Source organism: Hypanus sabinus, chromosome 2 (assembly GCF_030144855.1).
Source record: "Hypanus sabinus isolate sHypSab1 chromosome 2, sHypSab1.hap1, whole genome shotgun sequence".
Lineage (NCBI taxonomy): Eukaryota > Metazoa > Chordata > Chondrichthyes > Myliobatiformes > Dasyatidae > Hypanus > Hypanus sabinus.
Genome location: NC_082707.1, coordinates 128111004 through 128134909, shown reverse-complemented (window position 1 = coordinate 128134909; position 23906 = coordinate 128111004). Strand labels below are relative to the sequence as shown.

Here is a 23906-nt window from a genome sequence, read left to right as displayed (position 1 = left end):
CCCCTGCACTGTATTCCATCTGCCACTTCTTCACCCATTCTCCCAAGATGTCCAAATCCTTCTGCTGACTCCCAGCTTCTTTAACATTACCTGCCCTTCCACCTATCTTTGTATCATTTGCAAACTCTGTTGGACATTGTTAATGTGGACTGCTGCAAGTCCAATTCACTGATGTATTGGCGGACAGTGGGAGAGCTGCATAGCCTTGGTCATAGCAAGGACTAGGCCTCAAGCCGTGGTTTTGCTTGCTGATTGCTGCCCAGGAGAGCGGCGTCAGAGTTGGTGCACTCCGTTGGAGGTGGAATGATGTGGCGTCCAAGCTGGAGTCGGTGCTGTCCTCTGGTGTTTTATCAGCGGGAAACATGTCATATTATGTTTGACTGCAGTTTTCTGCAACATTCATGGACTCAGGGTCCTGGACTATATTTTTTGTGACAGGATTTTATTGTATCTTATATGTGCCTTGTGCTGTGGGTGACTGTTGGTATGGTGTGTTGCACCTTGTCCCTGAAGTAACACTGTTTCATTTGGCTGTATTCATGGGTATTTGTGCATTGTTAAGTGATCATTAAACTTGAACTAAATATGAAAACTTAGCTACAGACCCATCGATTATGTCATCCACATCATTGACATAAAATTTGAAAAGAAACGGTAAGAACACTGATGCCAGCAGAACACCACTTGTCATCAGCAACTGACCAGAAAACTTCTTTAATCCCACTCTTTATATCCTACCAGCCAACCTTCTAATCATTCTAGTATCAGATTATATCACAGTAAAAAGTACAACACAGATCTCCATACCTTTCTTGGTTACATTGCCACTTTAAGAGTATTTTTATAGGACTCTTACTAGGAAAAGTATTACTATTCACTGTTGGTTTGACTGTTGTCATGTATTGGCAATCTAACACAATCTTAGGATAGAATTTTAAAAGCTTGCATGAGGCACAGATACTGTAAATAGGCAAGCTGTATTTTTTCCCAGTGGAGCTATGTTAAGTCCCAAAGACAATGCATTTAAAGTGAGAGGGAGAAAGTTTAGAGATTTGCGGGGTAAGTCTTTTTTCCCACATCTCTATGGTAGGTACCTAGAATGGGCTGCCAGTGGAAGTGGTGGAAACAAGCATGATAATAGCTTAAAGAGAACTATCCAAGAGATGGAAGGGGGTGGATCATTTACAGGCAGAAGAGATTTATTTTAATTTGGTATTGTATTCACCGCAGGCGTTCTGAATCTGTTCCGCGTTATACTTGTCTGTGATAATGATCAGAGTTTAAAATGAAGTTGTCTGTAAAGAGTTAATACCAGAAGATAAGTAACACCACCTAACGTCTGAAGTAGAACCTTCCTATCAATACATTTTAAATCAGTGCCTAAAGAGGTGGATTTTATCAGTAGATAAAAAATTGCCAAACCTGAATTAATCATCCAGCTGAACCAGTGAAGGAAAGTCAACATTGATTGTTCATTCATTTCCATAGATGCTGTCTGACCCAGAGTTCATCCAGCAGTTTGTGTGTGTTGCTCTAGATATCCAGCATCTGTAGAACCTCTTGTGTTTATAAATACTTTCCATTATCATTCTGTCTTGGACTTTAATGAAACTGCTAACAATCTGATGCATTGGCTACAGGCGTGATTTATTACCCTGAGTAATCTTATCTTCTGCATCAAAGGCAAACACTCTTGGTCTGTCACTGACAATCTGGCAAAGAGATGAAAGGTGTAAAGAGTAAGAATCTGTACCCCTGCATATCACAAAATCCTGAAATTTGACCACACATGGAAATAGGCACGAGATTCTGGCAGGGCTCCACATTCACCTATAAAAAGGATTTCAGGGAGCAATTTGAAACTTCTGCTCTACATCCTTAGCATAACATTTTTTTTGACAAGGTGACAAGGATAGAGCAGTGGATGATGTCTATATGGATTTTAGTGAGGAATTTGATCCTCATAGTCAGTCAGTCAGTCAATCAGTCAGTCCGGATCGGGAGCAGTATCTCCAACACCATCACACTGAGCACGGGGGCTCCCCAGGGTTGCATGCTCAGTCCACTGCTGTTCACTCTGCTGACCCATGACTGTGCTGCAACACACAGTTCGAACCACATCATCAATTTCGCTGATGATACGACCGTGGTGGGTCTCAAAAGCAAGAACGACAAGTCAGCTTACAGCGAGGAGGTGTAGCAGCTAACGGACTGGTGCAGAGCCAACGACCTGTCTCTTAATGTGGACAAAACAAAAGAGATGGTTGTTGACTTCAGGAGGGCACAGAGTGACCACTCCCCACTGAACATCGACGGCTCCTTGGTAGTGATCGTAAAGAGCACCAAATTTCTTGGTGTTCACCTGACAGAGAATCTCACCTGGTCCCTCAACACCAGCTCCATAGCAAAGAAAGCCCAGCAGCGTCTCTACTTTTTGCGAAGGCGCTGAGGAAAGTCCATCTCCCATCCCCCCATCCTCAACACATTCTACAGGGGTTGTATTGAGAGCATCCTGAGCAGCTGCACCACTGCCTGGTTCGGAAATTGCACCATCTCGGATCGTAAGACCCTGCAGCAGATAGTGAGGTCAGCTGAGAAGATCATAGGGGTCTCTCTTCCCGCTATCATGGACATTTACATTACACGCTGCATCTGCAAAGGAAACAGCATTATGAAGGACTCCATGCACCCCTCATACAATCTCTTCTCCCTCTTGCCGTCTGGGAAAAGGCTCCGAAGCATTCGGGCTCTCACAACCAGACTATGTAACAGTTTCTTCCCCCAAGCTTAATACCCAGAGCCTGACACATTGCCTATTGTCCTGTTTATTATTTATTGTAATGCCTGCACTGTTTTTGTGCACTTTATGCAGTCCTGTGTAGGTCTGTAGTCTAGTGTAGCTTTCTCTGTGTTGTTTTTTTTTACGTAGTTCAGTCTAGTTTTTGTACTGTGTCGTGTAACACCATGGTCCTGAAAAACGTCTCATTTTTACTATGTACTGTACCAGCAGTTATGGTCGAAATCACAATAAAAGTGACTTGACTTGATAGGAGGCTAATCCAGAAGATTAAGATGCATGGGGTCTGTGGCTAATTGACTGTTTGGATTCAAATGGCTTGCGCATAGTAGACAGAGGGTAGTGGTTGTAAGGGCTCATTTGAGCTGGAGCATTGCAATTCATGGAGTTTCACAGAGATCTGTGCAGGGACCTCTGCTGTTTGTGATGTTTATAAATGGCCTGGATGAAAATGTAGGTGGGTGGGTTAGTAAATTTGCAGATGATACCAAGATTGGTGGAGTTGTGGATAGTATAAAAGACTAGCAAAGACTGCAATATAGATCAGTTGCAGATATGGGCAGAGAAATGGCAGATGGTGTTTAATTCAGACAAGTGTGAGGTGTTGCACCTCGACTGGGCAAATGCAAGGAGACAGTACACTGTTAAAGACAAGATGTTTAACAGTGTTGCTGAGCAGAAAGATCTTTGGATCCATGTTCATAGCTCCTTGAAAGTGTCTACACAGGTCTCTAAGGTGATTAAGAAGGCTTATGGAATGCTTGCTTTTATTAGTCAAGGCATTGAGTTGAAAAGTCAGGAGGTTATGGTGCAACTTTATAAAATTGGTTAGGCCACATCTGGAGTATTGTGTACAGTTCTAGTTGCCCCACTATAGGAGGGATGTTGAGATTTTGGACAGGGTGCAGGAGAAGTTTACCAGGATGCTCCCTGGTTTAGAGAGCATGTGCTGTCATGAAAGGGTGGACAAACTTGTGTTATTTTCTCTGGAGCATTGCAGACTGAGGAGAGTTCTGAGAGAGGTTTACAGATTATGAGAGGCATAGATGCAGTGGACAGAGAGTATCTGTTTCCCAGGGTTTAAATGTCTAATAACAGAGGGCATGCATTGAATGTGAGGTTCAGGGGGATGTGAGGGGTAGGCTTTTTTACTCAGAGAGTCATGGATGCCTGGAGTGCACTGCCTGGTGTGATGATAGAGGCTTTTAAGAGACATTTGGATAGGCAGATGGATGTAAGGAAGATGGAAGGATATGGACATGGGGTAGGTAGGAGGGATTAGTGTCCGGGTGTTTTTTATTTGCTTTTCAGCTGGTTCGGCACAATGTTGTGGGCTGAATGATCTGTTCCTGTGTTGTACTGTTCGATGTCACAAAATATGTGATTTGGTGGAGCAATACAGTGCAATACATAAAAATTTCTATAAATTACAATAAAATATATAAAGATATAGCACAAAATGAGAGCAAAGTAGTAAGGTTGTGTAGAGTCGTAGAGTCATAGAAAAGTACAGCACAGAAACAGGCCCTTCAACCCATCTACACTGTGCTGAACCATTTAAACTGCCTACTGCCATCTACCTACAGCAGGACCGTAGCCCTCCATATCCCGACCATCCACATACCTATTCAAACTTCTCTTAAATGTTGAAATCGAGCTCGCATACACCACTTGCACTAGCGGCTTGTTCCATACTCTCACGACCTTCTGAGTGAAGAAGTTTCCTCTCGTGTTCTTCTTAAAACTTTTCACTTTTCACCCTTGATCCATGACCTTTAGTTGTGGTCCCATCCAACATCAATGGAAAATGTTGGCTTGCATTTATGCTATCTATACCCCTCATAATTTTGTACACCTCTATCAATCTCCTCTCAACCGTTTACATTCTAAGGAATAAAGTCCTAACCTATTCAATCTTTCCATATAACTCAAGTGCTCCGGACCTGACAACATCCTTGTAAATTTTCTCTTGCACCTCCTGTACTCACTACTTTGATTTATGAAGGCCAATGTGCCAAAAGCTTTCTTTACAACCTTATCTACCTGTGATGCCATTTTTAATGAATTATGGACTTGTATCCCCATATCCCTTTGTTCTAATGCCCTACCCTTCACTGTGTAAGAGCTATCCTGGTTGGTCTTACCGAAGTGCAAGACCTTGCACTTGTCTACAGTAATTACCATCTGTTATTTTTCAGCACTTTTTTCCAGCTGGTCCAGATCCCACTGCAAGTCACGATAGCCTTCCTTGCTTTCCACTACACCTGCAATCTTGGTATCATCTGCAAATTTGTTCATCTATTTAACCACATTATCATCCAGATCATTGATACAGATGATAAATAACAAGCCACACGCACAACACGCTGGAGGAACTCAGCAGGTCAGGCAGCATCCGTGGAAATAAACAGTCAACGTTTCAGTCTGAGACCCTTCGTCAGGTCTGAAGAGGGAGGGGGCAGGGGTCCTATAAAGAAGGTGGGGGGAGGGTAGGAAGGAGAAGGCTGGTAGGTGGCAGGTGAAAAACCAGTAAGGGGAAAGATCAAGGGGTAAGGGAGGGGAAGCAGGGAGGGGATAGGCAGGAAAGGTGAAGAAGGAATGTAAGGGGAAAGCACGATGGGTAGTAGAAGGAGGCAGAACCATGAGAGAGGTGATAGATGCTGCCCGACCTGCTGAGTTCCTCCAGCGTGTTGTGTCTATCACCTCCCTCATAGTTCCACCTCCTTCTACTACCTATAGTGCTTTCCCCTTACATTCTTTCTTTACCTTTCCTGCCAATGCCCTCCCTGCTTCTCCTCCCCCACCCCCTGATCTTTCTCCTAACTGGTTTTTCCATCTCACACCTACCGCCCTCCCCCATCTTCTTTTTAGGGCCCCTGGCCCCTCCCTCTTCAGTTCTGATGAAGGGTCTCGGCCCGAAATGTTGACTGTTTGCTTCCATGGATTCTGCCCAACCTGCCGAGTTCCTCCAGTGTGTTGTGCATGTTGCTTTGACCCCAGCATCTGCAGAGTATTTTGTGTTTATAATAAATAGCAATGTACCCAGCACCAATCCCTGCGGCACTGCACTAATCACAGGTCTCAAGTCAGAGATGCAACCATCTACTACCACTGAACCTTCTTGACTATCATCCCATGTGGGACCTTGTCAAAGGCCTTGCTAAAGTCCACTGCCTTGCCTTCATCCACTTTCCTGATAGCTTCCACAAAAAGCTCTGTAAGATTGGTTAGGTATGACCTACCACACACAATGCCATGCTGACTATCCTTAATCAGTCTATATCTACCCAAAATCTCATATATCTAGTCCTGTAGAATATGTTCCAATAATTTTCCCACTCCTGATGTCAGGCTTATCGGCCTATAATTTCCTGGTTTATTTTTAAAGCTTTTCTTGAACAGCAGAAGAGCTTTGGCTATCTTCCAGTCCTCTGGTACCTCACCTGTCTCTGAAGTTTCTCTGCGAGGGCCCTGACAATTTCTGTACTTGCCCCCTACAGGGTCTAAGGGAACAGCTTGTCAGGCCTTGGGGATTTATCCACCCTAATTTGCCTCATGACAGCAAACACCTCCTCCTCTGTAATCTGTATAGGATCTATGAAGTTGATGCTGGTTTCCCTCACTTCCATAGACCCTGTCTGTCTCCTGATTAAATACAGATGCAAAAAAATCATTTAAGATCTCCCCCATCTCTTTAGGCTCCACATATTGATTACCATTCTAATTTTTCAGAGGACCAATTTTGACCTTTGCAATCCTTTTGGTCTTAACATATCTGTAGAATCCCTTAGGATTCTCATTCACTTTGTCTGCTAGGGCAACCTCATGACTTCTACTAGCCCTCCTGATTTCTTTCTTAATATAAGCATTTCTTATATTCCATAAGCAACTCATTTGTTCCTACTTGCCTATACCTGCAATGCACCTCATTTATTTCTTAACCAGGGCGTCAATATCTCTTGAAAACCAAGGTTCTCTACTCCTGTTATCTTTACCTTTTATTCTGACAGGCACATACAAGCTTTGTACTCTCAAAATTGCACTTCTGAAGGACTTCCCCTTACCAAATCCACTTTGCTGGAAAACAACCTGTCCCAAACCACACTTGCCAGATCCTTTCTGATACCATCAAAATCGGCCCTTCTCCAATTTTGAATCTCAATCCTCGGACCAGACCTATCTTTTTGCATACTTATTTTGAAACTAATGGCATTATGATCACTAAATGCAAAGTGTTCCCCTACACAAACTTCTGTCACCTGTCCTCCTTCATTCCCTATTAGCAGAACAAGTATCGCACACTCTCTTGTTGGGACTTCAATATACAGATAAGGAAACTTTTCTAAACATATCTGTCAAACTCTATCTGATCTAGTCCTCTTACAGTATGGGAGTCACAGTTAATATGTGGAAACTTAAAATCACCTACTATAACAACCTGTCTCTCCACAAGTTGGTTCCCCTAAATTCCCTTGGACTATCAGGTTTTCGGTAATGTAGCCCAATTAAGATGGTCATATCTTTCTTATTACTCTGTTCCACCTATAAACACGTGGGGAAAAAGTCCTTGTTGTGTCTCAACACCTCCCTCTGTAACTGGATCCCCGACTCCTTAACAGAAAAATTAGTGTCAGTCCACGTGGGCAGCGACATCTCTAGTTACATGGAGGACGGTGACCAGTGGTGTTCCTCAGGGATCCATTCTGGGACAACTCCTCTTTGTGAGTTTTTATAAGCGACCTGGATGAGGAAGTAGAAGGGTGGGTTAATAAGTTTGCTGATGACACAAAAGTTGGGGGTGTTGTGGACAGTCTGGAGGGTTGTCAGAGGTTACACCGGGACATTGATAGGATGCAGAACTGGGCTGAGAAGTGGCAGATGGAGTTCAACTCATATAAGTGTGTAGTGGTTCATTTTGGTACATCAAATTTGAAGACAGATCTAATATTAATGGTAAAATTCTTGGTAGTGTGGAGGATTAATGAGATCTTGGGGTATGTGTCCATAGGACATTCAAATTTTCTGTGCAAGTTGACAGTGTTGTTAAGAAGGTGAATGGCATGTTGGCATTCATTAATTGTGGGACTAAATTCAAGAGCCTTGAAGTAATGTTGCAGCAATATAAGACCTTAGTTAGACCCCACTTGGAGTACTGTGTTTAGTTCTGGTCACCTCATTACAGCAGGAATGTGGATATTATAGAGAGAGTGCAGAGGAAATTTACAAGGATGTTGCCTGGATTATAGAACATGCCTTATGAGAATAGGTTGAGTGAACTTGGCCTATTCTCCTTGGAGCGGTGGAGGATGAGAGACGACCTGATAGAGGTGTATAAGATGATGAGAGGCATTGATCATGTGGATAGTCAGAGGCTTTTTCCCAGGCTGAAATGGCTAGCATGAGGGGCATAGTTTTAAGGTGCTTGGAAGAAGGTACAAGGGGGATATCAGATGTAAGTTTTTCTCACAGAGAGTGGTGGGTGTGTGGAATGCACTGCCAGTGACAGTGGTAGAGGTGGATAAAACAGGGTCTTTTAAGAGACTCTTAGATAAGTATATGCATCATAGAAAAATAGAGGACTGTGCAGTAGGGAAATTCAAGGCAGTTTCTAGAGTAGGTTACATGGTCGGCACAACATTGTGGGCGGAAGGGCCTGTAATGTGCTGTAGATTTCTATGTTCTATGTTCCATTATGCTGAGCACTGGTGCTCCCCAAGTCTGTATGCTCTGCCCACTGCTGTTCACACTGCTGACACCTGCTGTGTTGCAGGATTCAGCTTAAACCCTGTCGTCAGGTTTGCGGATGACACAACAGTGGTTGGCCTCTTCAGTAATGATGATGAGTCAGAGAGGAAGTAGAGTGGCTGGTAGACTGGTGTATGACGGGTGTGGCGGCTGCCCATGCATCAGCTTCTCCATGTTAAACCAAGTCATGCATGGCCATTCTCCATTAAGGGAATACAGCCACCTGAGGACCCGCCAATAGACACCTGCTTAGGAGAACATCAGACTTGACTTGAGAGATCGCACTACCACTACTGGTTACACTTTTTTTTCGAATTTCTATATTCCTGTTTGCCATGGTAGACTGACTTTAAGTTCTTGTTCTGGATCAATAGTTCAGGGCTCCAGCTGCCAGTCCAGTAAACACGATCACCCACAGTACTGCACCCCAACTGTTTAATGACTATTGTGTTCAAATAGGCCCCTTCCTCTGCAGGCAGAGCTGCCTCCCTTTAAAGTAGCATTAAAAATGCCCCAATCCCAGCAGGTGATTTTGCGCAGTCCGGTTAAGTATTAGCATGACTCAGAACTTAACTAAAATGCCTGAGGGGCATCAAAGGTTGGATCACAGTGAAAACACAAAGCATACTTTCCACACACTGTGTGATGTGATTTCTGTGGTGAATTCATAGGTGACAATTCCAGAAATCTAAACATTATTATACTGAATAGGGTTCATATTCACAGTATCAGATAACATCGCCACCTCTATTTGCTTTGAAGGGTTCAATTCTCCAGCCTCGGCTTTTGAAAGGTCTCTTTTCTGAACCAATTGTACTGGCTGCTAGGAAATGCATCAAGGTCTGTCAGTTGGCTCAGCCATGTACTCCAGTGTAAAATAAGAAGCAGACTTTTGCAACTCCAGCAGCTGGTAACAACAGAGCAATAAAAATAGCACAGATGATGGTTATTTTGTCAGTTCTATCGTATCCAATGTGAGCTAGTATTAGCTGTTGGCAGAATGAGAGGACATTAACATTATTAAAATGACAATGGATGGATGTTGATGAAAATGGAAGAGAGCTCAGAATGAATGCCAAGAGTAAATGGCTACTCTTTTTTTATTGGAAGATGTGTAGATTTGCACACCTACAGTTACTAGGCCGCCACTCAGTAATAAACAAGTTCTGTTCATTAAACAGATATCCTTAAGTTGATTTTGTTCATAGGTCGGAAAATACAGAGAAATCATGTGATGCAGTCACCACACCTTACAATGTAATAAATGGCATCAAGTACATGCAAGACTGATAAAAGAACAACAGCTAAATATTGAGAATAAGAGCAGAAATTGGTTCTGCTGTTCATTGGAACAAGCAAAGAAGTTGGACTTTTGAATTTAATAAAAATAATAATAATAATAATAATAATAATATGGGAGTTTGATCATATGCTGGGGTGTCCTTAAATTGTAAAGAGAGTTTTTAGCACATTGGCCCACATAAATCAAGGTACTGAACATAGGAGTTGGGACATTTTCTTGAAGTTGTACAAGGCTGGTAAGGCTGATATTAGCGTAATGTGTACAATTCTTGTCACCCACCTACAGGAAAGATATCAATATGTTTTAAAGAGGGCTCCACGATTATGTAGCAGTTAGTGTGGCGCTAATAGAGTTTTGGGCGCTGGAGTTCGGAGTTCAAATCTGACGCTATCTGTAAGGAGTTTGTACATTCGTCCCCGTAACCACATAGATTTCCACCGGATGCTCCGGTTTCTTCCAAAGACATACTGGTTTGTGGGTTAATTGGTCGCTGTAAAATGTCCAGTGATTAGGCCCGGGTTAAATATTAGGTTGCTGGGCAGTATGGCTTGAGGGGCAGGAATATCTGTTCCACACTGTATCTCTAAATAACATAAATAGTGCAGTGAAAATGTACAAGGATGTTCCTGGAATTTGAGGACCAGACTTACAGTGAAAGGTTGAATAGATTAATACTTTATTCCCTGCAGCACAGGAAGATAGAGGAGGTGGGGATTTTATAAAGGTATTCAAAATTATGAGGGAGTATAAATAATGTAAATGCATGCCAGCTTTTTCCTCCTAGGTTGGTGACCTGTAGTGGGGGGGGGGGGGGGGGTGAGGTTTATTCTAATTGTCAAAAGTCACTTTGTTGTGATTGGTTAGTTTAGAAACTGCAGCAGCTTTCCCCATTATCAAGTTTCAAATATCTTGGGTATATAGAGAGCATGTGTAGGAGGTTCTTACTCTCTTCCTTTGTTTAAGGCAAGCAGTGCACATGACCATTGGGAAGGTATGCCCTGTATGTGCTTTTAACTAAGTATGTTTGCTGAATGTATTGTATGTCAGTTGAATATTCAGCTTTGTAGTTTCTGTAACTTGGGGAACGTGAATGTTTCGTTGAATTTTTGCTGTTTGTAATTAAGTGATTATTATACTTACTTGCAGTCTGTGTCTTCTGTCTCACTTGTCAGACCTGTGACCCTGATTCAACATTACAGTTGGGTGAAATGACAACTAGAGGTCTTAGGTTTACAGAGGAAGGTGAAACTTCAGGAGAATCTGAGGGAAATGAGTGTAGATTGAGCTTCCAGCAGAAGTGGTAGCTACGGGTTCATGAAGAGTTTGGACAGGTATAGGGACGGGAGGGGTTTGGAGGAATATGGTCCAGGTGCAGAAGATCAGGTTGGCATTGACAAAATTAACTGAAGGGTCTGCGTTTGTGCCCTAGTACTTTATAAGTGTAAAGGAGGCATAGAACCAGTATCTTTTTCTCGGTGTTTAAAAGTCTAAAACAGGACGTATATTCAAGGTGATGGGGGGGGGGGGTAATTTCAAAGAAGATGTGAGGGACATATTTATTACTTACTTTAAGTAGTCATTTATTACTTACTTAACTGGTTTTGCACAGCTTTGCGGGCTGAAGGGCCTGTACCAGGCTGTGTTGTTCTATGTTGGCTTTCAGATCAATCCCATCACAAATTTCCCTACAACCACATGTCTATTAACTCTCCTCTGATTCTACCGCAACTCCCCCTGCACCAAGGGCAATTAAAGGAGCTAATTAACTTCAATTAGCATTTCTCTGTGATGGTGCAAGAAACTAGAGCACCTAGGGGAAATTCACTTGCTCAGGGAGAACCCACAGATGCCAGGCTTCAACCTATGTCAGAGAGCATCTGAGAAAGCAGCACTCCCTGCTGTTTCCTATCCACTGAGAGAGTTCCTGCACCCCCAGAGGGGGCAGAACTCCTTTCTCCCTTTCTTTTCCCTATGCACGTATGCTGATGACACCACTGTTGTGGGCTGTATCAAAGGGGGTGATGATTCAGCATACAGGAGGGAGATTGAAAACTTGGGCTGAGTAGCATAATAGCAACAGCCTCTCAATGTCAATAAGACCATGGAACTGATTATAGACTTCAGGAGAGGGAAACCAGAGGTCTATGAGTCAAGTCAAGTCAAGTCAAGTTTATTGTCATTTCGACCATAAACTGCTGATACAGTACACAGTAAAAATGAAACAACGTTCCTCCAGGACCCTGGTGCTACATGAAACAACACAAAACTACACTAGACTATGTGAGACAGCACAAGGCTACACTAGACTATGTGAGACAGCACAAGGCTACACTAGACTAGTCAATGATCATCAGAGGATCAGAGATGGAAAGGATCAGTAGCTTTAAATTCCTGGATGTCACTCTCTCAGAGGATGAGTTCTAGACCCATCATATAAATATAATTGCAAAGAAAGCACAACAGTGCCTCTACTTCCTCGGAAGTCTGTGAAGGTTTGGCATGCCAACCTTGGCAAACTTCTATAGCTGTCTGGTGGACAGTGTGCTGACTGGCTGCATTACGTCCTGGTATGGAACACCAATGCCTCTGAGTGGAAAATCATACAGAAGGTAGTAGGTTCAGCCCAGTACATCAAGGGTAAAACCCTTTCAACCACTGAGCACATCTACATGAAATGTTGCCATGGAAAAGCAGCATCCATCATCAAAGATCCTCACCACCCAGGTCATGCTCTTTTCACGCTGCTGCCATCAGGCAGAAGGTACAAATACCTCAGGACTTGCACCACCAGGATCAAGAGCAGTTACTACCCTTCAACCATCAGGCTCTTGAACAGGAGGGGATGCCTACACTTATTAAAGTTATATTGTTATTTCATGCTCGATATTTATTGCTATTTACTTATATCTGCATTTGCAGTTTGTTTACAGTTAACAGCTCTTGATGTTACAGTTTAAAATTACTGTTCTCTCTAAGTCTGCCTGCAGAAAAAGAACCTTTAGGGGTGTATGCGGTGACATATATGTACCCTGATAAGAAACTTTACTTTGAACTTCGAAGTTTTCTCTGTGGACCTCAATTGCCAAGACAGAAAGAAGAAAATTTGTGTTTGACTTTCTACTGAGTTGGAAAGTGACTAGAACTATAGGTCATGGGTTCAGGGTGAAAGGTAAAATGTTTAAGGGGAACATGAGGGAGAACTTCCTCACTCAGAGAGTGGTGACAGTGTGGAACAAGTTGCCAGCAGAAGTAATAAAAATAGGTTTGACTTCAACACTTAGGAAAATTTTGGATGGGTGCATGGATGGGAGGGGCATGGAGGGCTATGGGACTAGGCTGAGTTTATTGTTCATCAATGACTATATGGGCCAAAAGGCCTGTTTCTGTGCTGCAGTGTTCTATGACTATGATTCTACGAAGAGGAGCTGAGGCCCTAATAGATCAAACATAATCACAACAAACAAGGGGGCACTCTGGAGGAGTTCAGTGGCCTATACCTGCACCTATCTTCTATTGTTCTTGTGTTGTGGTCCACAGTCAGCTGTGGCTGATTTCCTTCTCCAAAGACAATTAATTTTTAACAACAATCCCCCAGTTTCATAACCGCAATTACCTAGAGTATTGTTTTGAAATATCCAGGTTGGATTTACACTCCTGGTTCTAGATCAGTGTCCACAGAGCTGCTCTCCAGTAATGCAGCTACTGTGGGGACAGATGGCACAGTTTAACAATTGCTGTTAACCCCTTCCTTCTGCAGGTAGTGTGTTTCAGTCAAAAATACCTGAAATCTACCAGCAACAATACACCTTCCTCGAGCCCGTCCACCGTTGATCTTGTGATATGTACGAACGCAGGCAAGACCGAACTGAGATGGGAATGGATTGAAGGAATACTGGATCAGAGCAGGATGGGAGTGAGAGCTGAACTCTGACAGTTATAGATTAACAAATAAAGGAAACCATTGCTGAAGGCTGTGGACATTTGGGTGATAGATTTTTTTGGCATTTAGATGAATGAAAGAATTGTACACTCTCCTACAGCTGGCTTCAATTCACCATTAACACTGTCCTCGGGATCTGTATCATTTCAGATCTTCTCCAAATATTAAATGGGGAAGGACTTATTTCCCAGTGGGATTTGTCAGCAGGACATAAGAAAGAATGAAAGGTGATATGAAACACCAAGAGACAGTTCTATCCACTACCACACTCTATCCTTGACAACATGGCAATTCTTCTTTGACATTCAATTTGTTATCATGCTTTATCTATTTTCTTGCACAGCTCATCAGTTTTCACACACACTCCGTCAAGAGCATTGCCTCACTTTCCTTAGCTCTTTTCCATTGGGCTCAGCATATAATTGTGTTGGGTCAGAAGCAGAAGCTTCCTTCATTTACCAGGAGCCTCAGTGATTACTTCTTGCCATTTGTTGAAGCCAAGTCAGCACAGAACAGGAGTCCAGATCGTGCTAGCACAACACATGTAGAATGCTGGAGGAATTCAGCATCCATGGAAATGAATAAACAGTTGAGCTGAGAACTTTTGAGCTGAGAACCTTCTTCAGGACTGAGAAGGAAGGGGGAAGACGCCAAAATGAAAAGGTGCAGGGTGGGTAAGGAGGCCAGCTGGAAGGTGGTTGGTGGAGTCAGGTGGCTGTCAAGCTACCAGCAGTCTTACTGCACTCATTATATTACCTCACTTGACCAATGGGATGGTTTGATCACTTCATACTTCCCGCCCTGATGATTACACAGATGAAGCTCAGGATGGAAATTACATCCCCTACATCCAGACCTGTAGTCCGTGCCACATGCCTGGTGATAAAAGCGGAACTCAGCTGAGCTGCTTTCGTGCTGCTTTGAGTTCAGTAACATGGTGGAGTTATTGTGGAACAAATAAAGGAGATTTGTAGCTTGCCCAGGGGAGCAGATGGTATCAGCTTTAAAATCATGGCCAATGTGAGAGCAGTCTGTTAATTTAATGCTATTATTTTAGTATGTGTGATTAATTGTTCTTCCTCTTCCACCATTTGTGTACTTGCTGATAAACTGGTCTGAAAGTCACAGCGTTTCATAAGTCCTGCTGCTAGCTGTCCAGTACCCAATGTCACGGTGATGAATGTGCCCTGCTATTAACCTACACCAACCCAGAGCTGTGAGAGTGTCATGCCGTCACATGCCTCCAGCACCCACCCCTTACTCACACTTCACTATGTCTTCCTCACAATAGTTGGCTATTCAGACACAAAGAGATGTTCCTGCCACCACTGGAGATGATGACTGGCTCCTCCTCTCAACCGTCACCCCACACCCTGTGGGGGGTGTGACTTGCTGCCAACTGCTCCCAACACACTGCTGTAGGGATGATCATGGACTCCTCTCACATTTTCAGTGATGATGGTGCTCTGCTCTTGATAGACCCCCAATGAAACTAGAGAGCATGAGTTTAAGGAGAGAGGGGAAAGATTTAAAGGGGCAGGTTTATCCCACAGGGGGTATATAGACCGAGCTGCCAGAGAAGGTGGTAGAGGCAGGTACAATTATAACATTTAAAAGGTGTTTAGATATGTACATGGAAAGGCGGGGTTTGGATGTAGGGGTTCCCAATCTGGAGTTCATGGACCTCTTAATGGTATTTGTCCATGGTATTAAAAGAAAGTTGGGAACCCTGGTTTAGAGGGATGTGGACCAAATGAAGGAAAATGGGTTAGCTCAGTTAAACACCTCAGTAGGCCCGGATGAGTTCTGTTCTGTGCTGTACAACTCTTTGACTCAAAATGTATTTTATTAACGTGATTGTATTTATAATGCCTTCTATTTCCAACGAGAGCATTATTTATTACTAAACATTACATTATCAGTGAAGCATGTTATTTTCTTTAATCATTTCACTAAGTTTTAAGATTCCTTTCTAGAAGCTGGCTGTCAATTATTCATGTTGCAGCAGCAAGCCAGATAATCTGATTGGATGCCTGACATTCTATGGCCGTCTAGTGTGCAACTCACCGGCCAATGACAAGCCTGCTGAACTCCTGGGGAAGTTTGGCAGACAGGTCACACTATAGCACTCCAACAGGAGGCAATCATGTAACCAACTCCTCTCACACCTCCTTTCTATCATATATGATTGGTGTAGAAACATACAGAATTCTGACGGGGTTCAAGAGGCTGGATATAGGGAGAATGTTCTGCCTTGCCAAGGGAAAGGGGATGTTATGATTGCAGGATACAGGGTACAACATTTAGAACTGAGAGAGTGGTGAGCCTGCAGCATATTCTACCACAGGAAGCAGTACAATCATATCATTGAGTATATTTAAGAAGAAGCTGGATAGATATCTAGACACAAAATATATCAAGGGATGTGGAGAAAGTGCAGAATTAGAGCAATGAGAACCAGCCATGGTTACACAGAATGACAGAAAAGGCTAGAGAGGATGAATGGTCTATTTACACTCTAACTTTTTATGTTCCGATATGTTTGATTTTATTTTAAAATTCTAAATTCAGTCCCAGTTTTCATTGAATTATTTGGCCGGGATATCCCACTTAGTGGGCTAGGAAACACCATGGACCGATACAATGAATTGCCCCAAATACCAGCCAAAAAAGTATGGGTACTTGGGGAAGACAGTTACACAGGCACATAAAGTTTACAAAATTCACTCTCCTGTTGAAATTATTGGGATCTCCATACAGATCTTGGACCAGTTGCCCCATCTGAGTAGCATGCTTTGCTAGGAAACACCAGAAAGATTAGGCTCCACCAGTTCTGAGACACATCAGAACCAGGTTTATTATCACTGACATTTGTTGTGTAGTGTGTTGTTTTGTGGCATATAGAGCAAGACATAAAAAAGCTATAATTTACAATAAATAAATGAACTGTGCAAAAGCAGGGTAATAAGATAGGGCTCAGGGGTTCATGGACCATTCAGAAATCTGGGCCTGAACACCTCCCTCTGCAACTGGATCCTGACTGGGAGACCTCAGTCAGTCCGGATCGGAAGCAGCATCTCCAACACCATCACACTGAAAATGGGGGCCCCCCAGGATTGTGTGCTCAGTCCACTGCTGTTCACTCTGCTGACCCACGACTGTGCTGCAACACACAGCTTGAACCACATCATCAAGTTCGCTGATGACACGACCGTGGTGGGTCTCATCAGCAAGAACGACGTCAGCTTACAGAGATGGTGCACCATCAATAACTCTGAGACGTAGGTTAAGGTAGGCTTTTATTGGCTGGAAGAAAGCACAAGCAGCAAGTGACTATCACACGACATCCTGGAGACTGAGGAAGGGTCTGTGGCTCCATCGCCTTTATACTGGGGTCTGTGGGAGGAGCCACAGGAGCAGTCTGCGGGGGGGGGCGTGTCCAGACAGGTATATGTAGTTCACCACAAGAGAGGAGGTGCAGCGGCTAATGGACTGGTGCAAAGCAAACAACCTGTCTCTGAATGTGAACGGAACAAAAGAGATGGTTGTTGACTTCAGGAGGGCATGGACTGACCACTCCCCGCTGACCATTGACTGCTCTTTGGTAGCGATCGTTAAGAGCACCAAATTTCTTGGTGTTCACCTGGTGGAGAATCTCACCTGGTCCCTCAACACCAGCTCCATAGCAAAGAAAGCCCAGCAACATCTCTACTTTCTGCGAAAGCTGAGGGAAGTCCTTCTCCCACCCCTTATCCTCATCACATTCTACAGGGATTGTATTGAGAACATCCTGAGCAGCTGCATCACTGACTGGTTTGGAAATTGCACCATCTCGGATCGCAAGACCCTGCAGCAGATAGTGAGGTCAGCTGAGAAGATCACCCGGGTCTCTCTTCCCGCCATTACAGACATTTACACTACACACTGCATCCACAAAGCAAACAGCATTATGAAGGACCCCATGCACCCCTCATACAATCTCTTCTCCCTCCTGCCATCTGGGAAAAGGCACCGAAGCATTCGGGCTCTCACGACCAGACTATGTAACAGTTCCTTCCCCCAAGCTATCAGACTCCTCAATACCCAGAGCCTGGATTGACACCTTACTGCCCCATTGTCTTGTTTATTATTTATTGTACTGCTTGCACTGTTTTGTCCACTTTACGCAGTCCTGGGTAGGTCTGTAGTCTAGTGTAGTTTTTTACGTAGTTCAGTCTAGTTTTTGTACTGTGTCATGTAATACCATGGTCCTGAAAAACATTGTCTCATTTTTACTGTGTACTGTACCAGCAGTTATGGTCAAAATGACAATAAAAAGTTACTTGACTTGACTTGATGGCAGAGGAAATAAGCTCTTCCTAAAGTGCTGGGTGTGGATCCTCAGGCTCCTGCTCCTCCTCCCTGATGGTAGTAATGAGAGGACAGCATGCTCTGGGTGCGGAGGCTCCTCCATGACGAATGCTGCCTTCTTGAGACACCACCTGCTGAAGGTGCCCTCGGTTGTGGGAAGCTTGGGCCCATGATGGAGCAGGCTGGGTCTACGTCCCTCAGCAGCACTTGATCCTGTGCACTGGAGGCTCCACAGCAGGTGATGCCACCATCACGGTTACACATCGTGTTCACATACGCAATGGCACCTGTCACTCAGCAAGTCCGACCTTTGCAGAATGAGAGGCATTCCCCTTTCGAATTGCCTGTTACTGCCAGCACTTACAATATAAATTAGATAATGAGGTAAATCACATCCTTTTAAATGCTGTTTACTTACTAATGAGAAGCTAGGAGCATCAGTAAAGGAGCATCATTATTCTTCTGGGATTTCCATAACAGAATCTTGGCTGCAGACAGTTTATTCTAGTGGTGATTGCCTCTGATGCTTGCCCTGATTGGCAGAGCTAAACACACTACGTGGCGAGGTGGCAAGTCGTTACCTGTCTCCAAAATTCAGTTTCCATACACTTGCACAAATATTTCTGTAACTGGGTGACCATCGAATGCTATTCATTATCATTAAAAAGTGTACTCAGGCATCCATCCGGGTAATGCTAGAACAGCTGTCTGCGCCTTTAAGTGGAGATGGTGACGTTATTACACATGTGCGGGATAGTGGGGAGATCATTTTGTTTTCTGCTGCCGAAGCTGTTGGGGCGTTGGAATCAAGCTCCCCCAGAGGTGCTAGGCATGGTGAGGAAAGGTGAGCATTAATTTACAATATCCATGTGAATTTGTTTATGCTTGTTGGTGAATCGTGAATATCGGTAATTTGACATGTTTTACATGTGGATGCTTTAGATTTTCACGAGTAGAGAACTCGACGTGGGATAGCTTGGCTTGCAAAGTTCCTCACCAGCCAAGTAGGTCAGTCTTCCTGTATATTTAACTAGCCGGCAATATCTTGTAAAAGTTGTGCCAAAGTGTACCTTTTGTCTAATTCTATTGTATCATGACAGATTGTGCATGTAACAGTGTAACGTGAATGTTTAGTCTCTGTTTGGGAGTTCAGCATGTGTGTACTAAAGAGTAGTAGACGTCTTAGATGAGATGTATTTGTTTACATTTTTCGCTGCTATGTATAAGATCCAGGGTTGGGGATTCGAATGTTGTTTGTATTGTGTTTCTTCAGAATTGCCACTACCATATTAGTACTGTATTAGTTTGGTATGGTTTTCTTGGTATTTTTATACTGCATACGCAATTGGTTGATACACAAGTGTGTGGATCGAAGGTTAAACGGAGTTTGTAACGGCAGGACCTGATGATTGTAAAATTGTTTGTTTTGTTTTAAGTCTCTCTTCTGGCACTTAAACATCTAAAACAGATAAAGGAATTAAAACCCGAAAAAGTATTGTCCTGAGTGTATACTTTTCCCCGGTCCACAACATTTCATGTAAAAAAAGTAAAGAGCAACTCCTGTGAGACACCACCTTCTGACAACTGGCATTAAGGAAATAGGGTTCGATCCACATTGCACGCATGATCTCCCGACAAGATAACAACGCAGGAGTTTCTGTCTTTGGGTACACATAATGTAAGCAAAGTAGGGATGGGAGTACAAGTTAATAGAACAGAACCAGTCAGTCCTTCCTTGTTCTAAATGCAGAGGTGAGATGTGGGGACAGGAGTGCAGGACTGCAGGACTGCAGGACTGCAGGAGTGATGGACTGCAGGAGGAAAATCCAGTTTACCTCAAAAGTAAGTTAGGTGCACCGAGCCAGGTGTGACTTGAATTACATACTGTGAAGGCTGGGTAATGGGAAGCAATAGGGCATGTTCTCCTTAATGTATGCTCGGCTTCTGAATAACAATTCCTGCATTAGGCACCATGGCCACGATTGAGTGACAATATCCACCATGGGTCTGGGTGACAGAAAGTTGATGCCTCTGCCAGGGCTGACTGCCTACCCTTCTTCCGAGAATACGTAAATGCCTGGCTTTCCTTGGAGAGGGAGCGTGGGATCACAATGGGGGATTTCCAGCAGCAGAGGGCCCCCTCCCCAGGAAATTAACTGTTTTATAGACAGTAGTAATTTTGAAATTTATTCTCTGTCTTGAAAATACTGAATGTTTGTTCTTTGGGCATATGTTCTGTAAATAAACTTGAATAGTTTTGTAAAAAAAGGAGCAGAATGATTTCTTCCACCAATTGGTGGCCCTTCCCACAGAGAACCAGGTTGCACCACCTCCTGCTGAGAAGATGCACGAAGATTATGGCTCACAGGTAAGCAATACGTGGTCGCTTTGTTGTCTCAAGCAATGAAATCATTCCTTTTCAAGGAACAGTTAAAACAGGCAGAGTAACTGAGTTACACACAAAGCAGCTGAGGAAACACATTGGGCCAGGCAACATCTAGGGAGGGAAATGGCCAGTTAACATTTCGGGCTGAGACACTTAATCAGGCTTGGAAAGGAAGAGGGGACATAGCCAGTATAAAAAGGTTGGGGGAAAAAGCGGAGCAGGAGCTCGTGGGTGATAGGTGGATCTAGATGAGGGGAGGGTGAGAATGGGAATTATGCAAGAAGCTGGGACATGTTTGGGGAAATGACAAACAACTGGACAAGATAGAATTTGTTGGAGAGGACAGTGGAACATGGAATAAAGGGAAGGAAGTGAGGATTCCAGTAGGAGGAATGTGTGTGTGATGGGCAGATCGAGAGAACGAGTCAGGGTAAGGAAATGGGGTGATGGTGGTCAGTGGAATGAGAGTGGAGTGGTTACCAGATGCTTGAGGAGTCAAAGATCAAGCCTTTAGATGGAGAATACCAAGGCAGAATGTGAGGTGCTGTTCCTCTAACCTATGTCCAGCATCAACTCAGCAGCAGAGGAGGCTGTGGGCAGACATGTCGGTGTAAGAACGGCGAGTGGAGCTTAAAAGATGGTGCGGTCGACGTGTCAGGTCTAACCGATGCAGAGGAGGCAGCACCAGGAGTACTGAATGCATCAAATGACACTGCAGGATTCAGACGTGAAGAACTGCCTCTCCTAGCAGTACTGCTTACGGGCCTGAATGGAGGTGAGGGAGGAGGTACAGAGGATCTTGGGGTCACATCCAGAAGTCCCTCAAAGTTGCTGCACAAGTTGATATGGTTGTTAGGAAGCTGTTTGGGCTCACATTAGTTAGGGGATTGAGTTGAAGAGCTATGTGGTAGGAGATTTGCCAGGATGATGCCTGGTTTAGAGAGCATGTCCTATGAGGATAGGCTGAGTGAGCTAGGGCTTTCTCTTTGGAATGAAGGGGTGAGAGTTAACCTGATAGAGTTGTTCAAGGTGATAGGAAGCATAAATTGAGTGGATGGCCACGTACCTTTCTCCCAGGGCATAAATGGCTAATATGAGGGGGCATAATTTTAAGGTGACTTGAGCCAAGTACCGGGGGGGGGGGGGGATGTCAGAGGTAAACTTTTACACAGAAAGTGGAAGGTGCGTGCCAGGGTTGGTGGGAGAGGCAGATACATTAGGGACAATTCAGAAACTACTAGATAGGCACGTGAATGATTGAAAAGTGAAGGATTAGTGTTGTGTATTTAATATTTCAATAACATTTGAGTAATCTTTTGTGTGTGTGTGTATCTATATATATACTCTTATTCAGTTACAGGTTATATGTATGAAAGTGGGAATCGCATACGTTATCACGCTACCATGTGATATGCGCGCACCTCGCTAAAAGAAAACTCAGTCCCACAATTTTGGACTCCTGTGCCTTCCTTAGAATTAGTTTAATATTTTGATGTTACGGAACATAACAGTTAGATAAGTTAAAAGGTCAGTACTACAGTGGGCTGAAGGGCCTATACTCTCTTATAATATTCTGTGTTCTATGTTCTTTGAATCTTGTTGGCCAGATGGCCATGCATAATTATTTTCAAATATTTAGACCTGTTATTAACCACAGGGTCAAGTTCTTCATTGGCAGCAGTTGGCCCTGCTCAGCTGAAGAGCCAGTAGGGAAGTTGCAAATTGTTCGAAATTGAGATGCAGCATGGAATTCCGGCACCTCAAGCCTTGCAGCCAGCAATCCCCCGAGCCTAGTCAGTGGCAAATTACAATGACCAATTCACCTTCCAATGTTACGCCTTTGGACTGTGGGAGGAAACTAGAGCACCCAGAGGAAACCCATGCGTTGATGGGGAGAACAAGCAGACTCCTTACAACAGCGGCGACTATTGAACTTGGGTCACCTGTACTGTAAAGTGCTGTGCTAACCACTATGCTACTGTGCCACCCAAATTTCCTTACAAGGAAAATAAAGCCTCTTATTAACATTAGTAATGGTCCAAAGAAGAAGATGATCACAGAAAACAGGAAATTATTCTGTTATATTGTAAAATCAACGATCTGGCTAATACAGAGGAGTTAACTGGAGGAAAGGATTAGAGAATTAATTCTGTGGTAACAGCTGAGAAATTTGCATAGAATTCATCTATAAATTAAAAAACTGGAAGTTACCAGTGTATCTAAAGTTTGGCTATCAGATAAAGGCTGAATTATTTCAATAGGAATAAAAAAGTACTCAAACAGATCATTTGAAAACTGTGGAGAAAAAAAATCAAGTTAAAAATTCTGGTCAAAAGAATTGAACTTTACTGCTAACTCTCATTCACATATGACCTAACGAATAATTGCAGAATTTTCTGCTCTTATTTTAGACTTCTAGCATCCACAATTCATTGATTTCCAGTCCGAATTGCAAGATAGGGACAGAGGTTTAGAGAGTGTGTTAGAATCATAGAGATATGCACATAAAGCACCCCTGTGGTCCAACATGTTGTGTGAATGTCAGTGAGAACAAAACAGTGCTATTAAGTTGATTCTTCAGTGTTGAATTTTACTCTTTACACATAATAAATTACTCTTATTTGAAGGATTATAAAACTTGTGGAGCGTAGTCACCAGATTTACAAATGACCGGGGCCTGAAGAGACTTATCCAACAGCATTCCACTTTCTTCAAACAGTGAAAAACCGTTTAAGGTCAGAAACAAATGGGTGATGTTTTGTATTACCCCTCGCTAACAAGAATAAAGTAATAATGGATCTGCCTCCTCTAAGGATGGAGATACAATCTGAGAGAGTTATGCACAGGATGTGCTATTATCTATTCCATGTACTTCGGTGCATATTTCAGAGAAAGGTAAAAGGAATCTTGGGACATGAAGACAAACTCAGCCAAAGACGTGACATGAATCTACTTTATCTTAATATTATGTACAATCACACTTAGAGTTAATAGTTTTGGCACTGGGGAATCCTACAGAACAAATTGGAACTTAATACAAAGTGCATTAAGTTTACAGCATGAAGTAAATCCATTTGACCATTTTACAAAATGCATTTAAAGGTGTTCTTAGTTAATTAGTGCATACTTGTGTAGTTTCATATTTTATCATACAGGATTGTTAGAATGCATTGGGTAACACAGGCGTTCCCTTACCTCTGCCAGGCCTGCAGAGAAGTGGTTGCAGTTCTTGTGCATGAGGTGGTAGGCATTGCCCTTGAACTCCTTCCCAAGCTCTTCAATAATTTTGTCAACATCTTCCTCTGTGAAGTCTGTGGTGCCAAGGGCGATGGCCTCTCTGAATGAAAACAACAGACTTCTTTTCAGGTTTACATTCTGCACATAT

The 23906-nt window shown here is 43.3% G+C and overlaps 1 protein-coding gene across 1 annotated transcript in view; it reads right to left on the bottom strand.

Annotated features, from left to right (window-relative positions):
* LOC132405444 (deubiquitinase DESI2) overlaps window positions 1-23906 on the bottom strand; it is a 295857-nt gene that overhangs the window by 7656 nt on the left and 264295 nt on the right. Inside the window, exon 6 of the mRNA XM_059990250.1 lies at window positions 23717-23858. Within this exon, the coding sequence (XP_059846233.1) occupies window positions 23717-23858 (142 nt within the window). The remainder of the gene's footprint in view (window positions 1-23716; window positions 23859-23906) is intronic.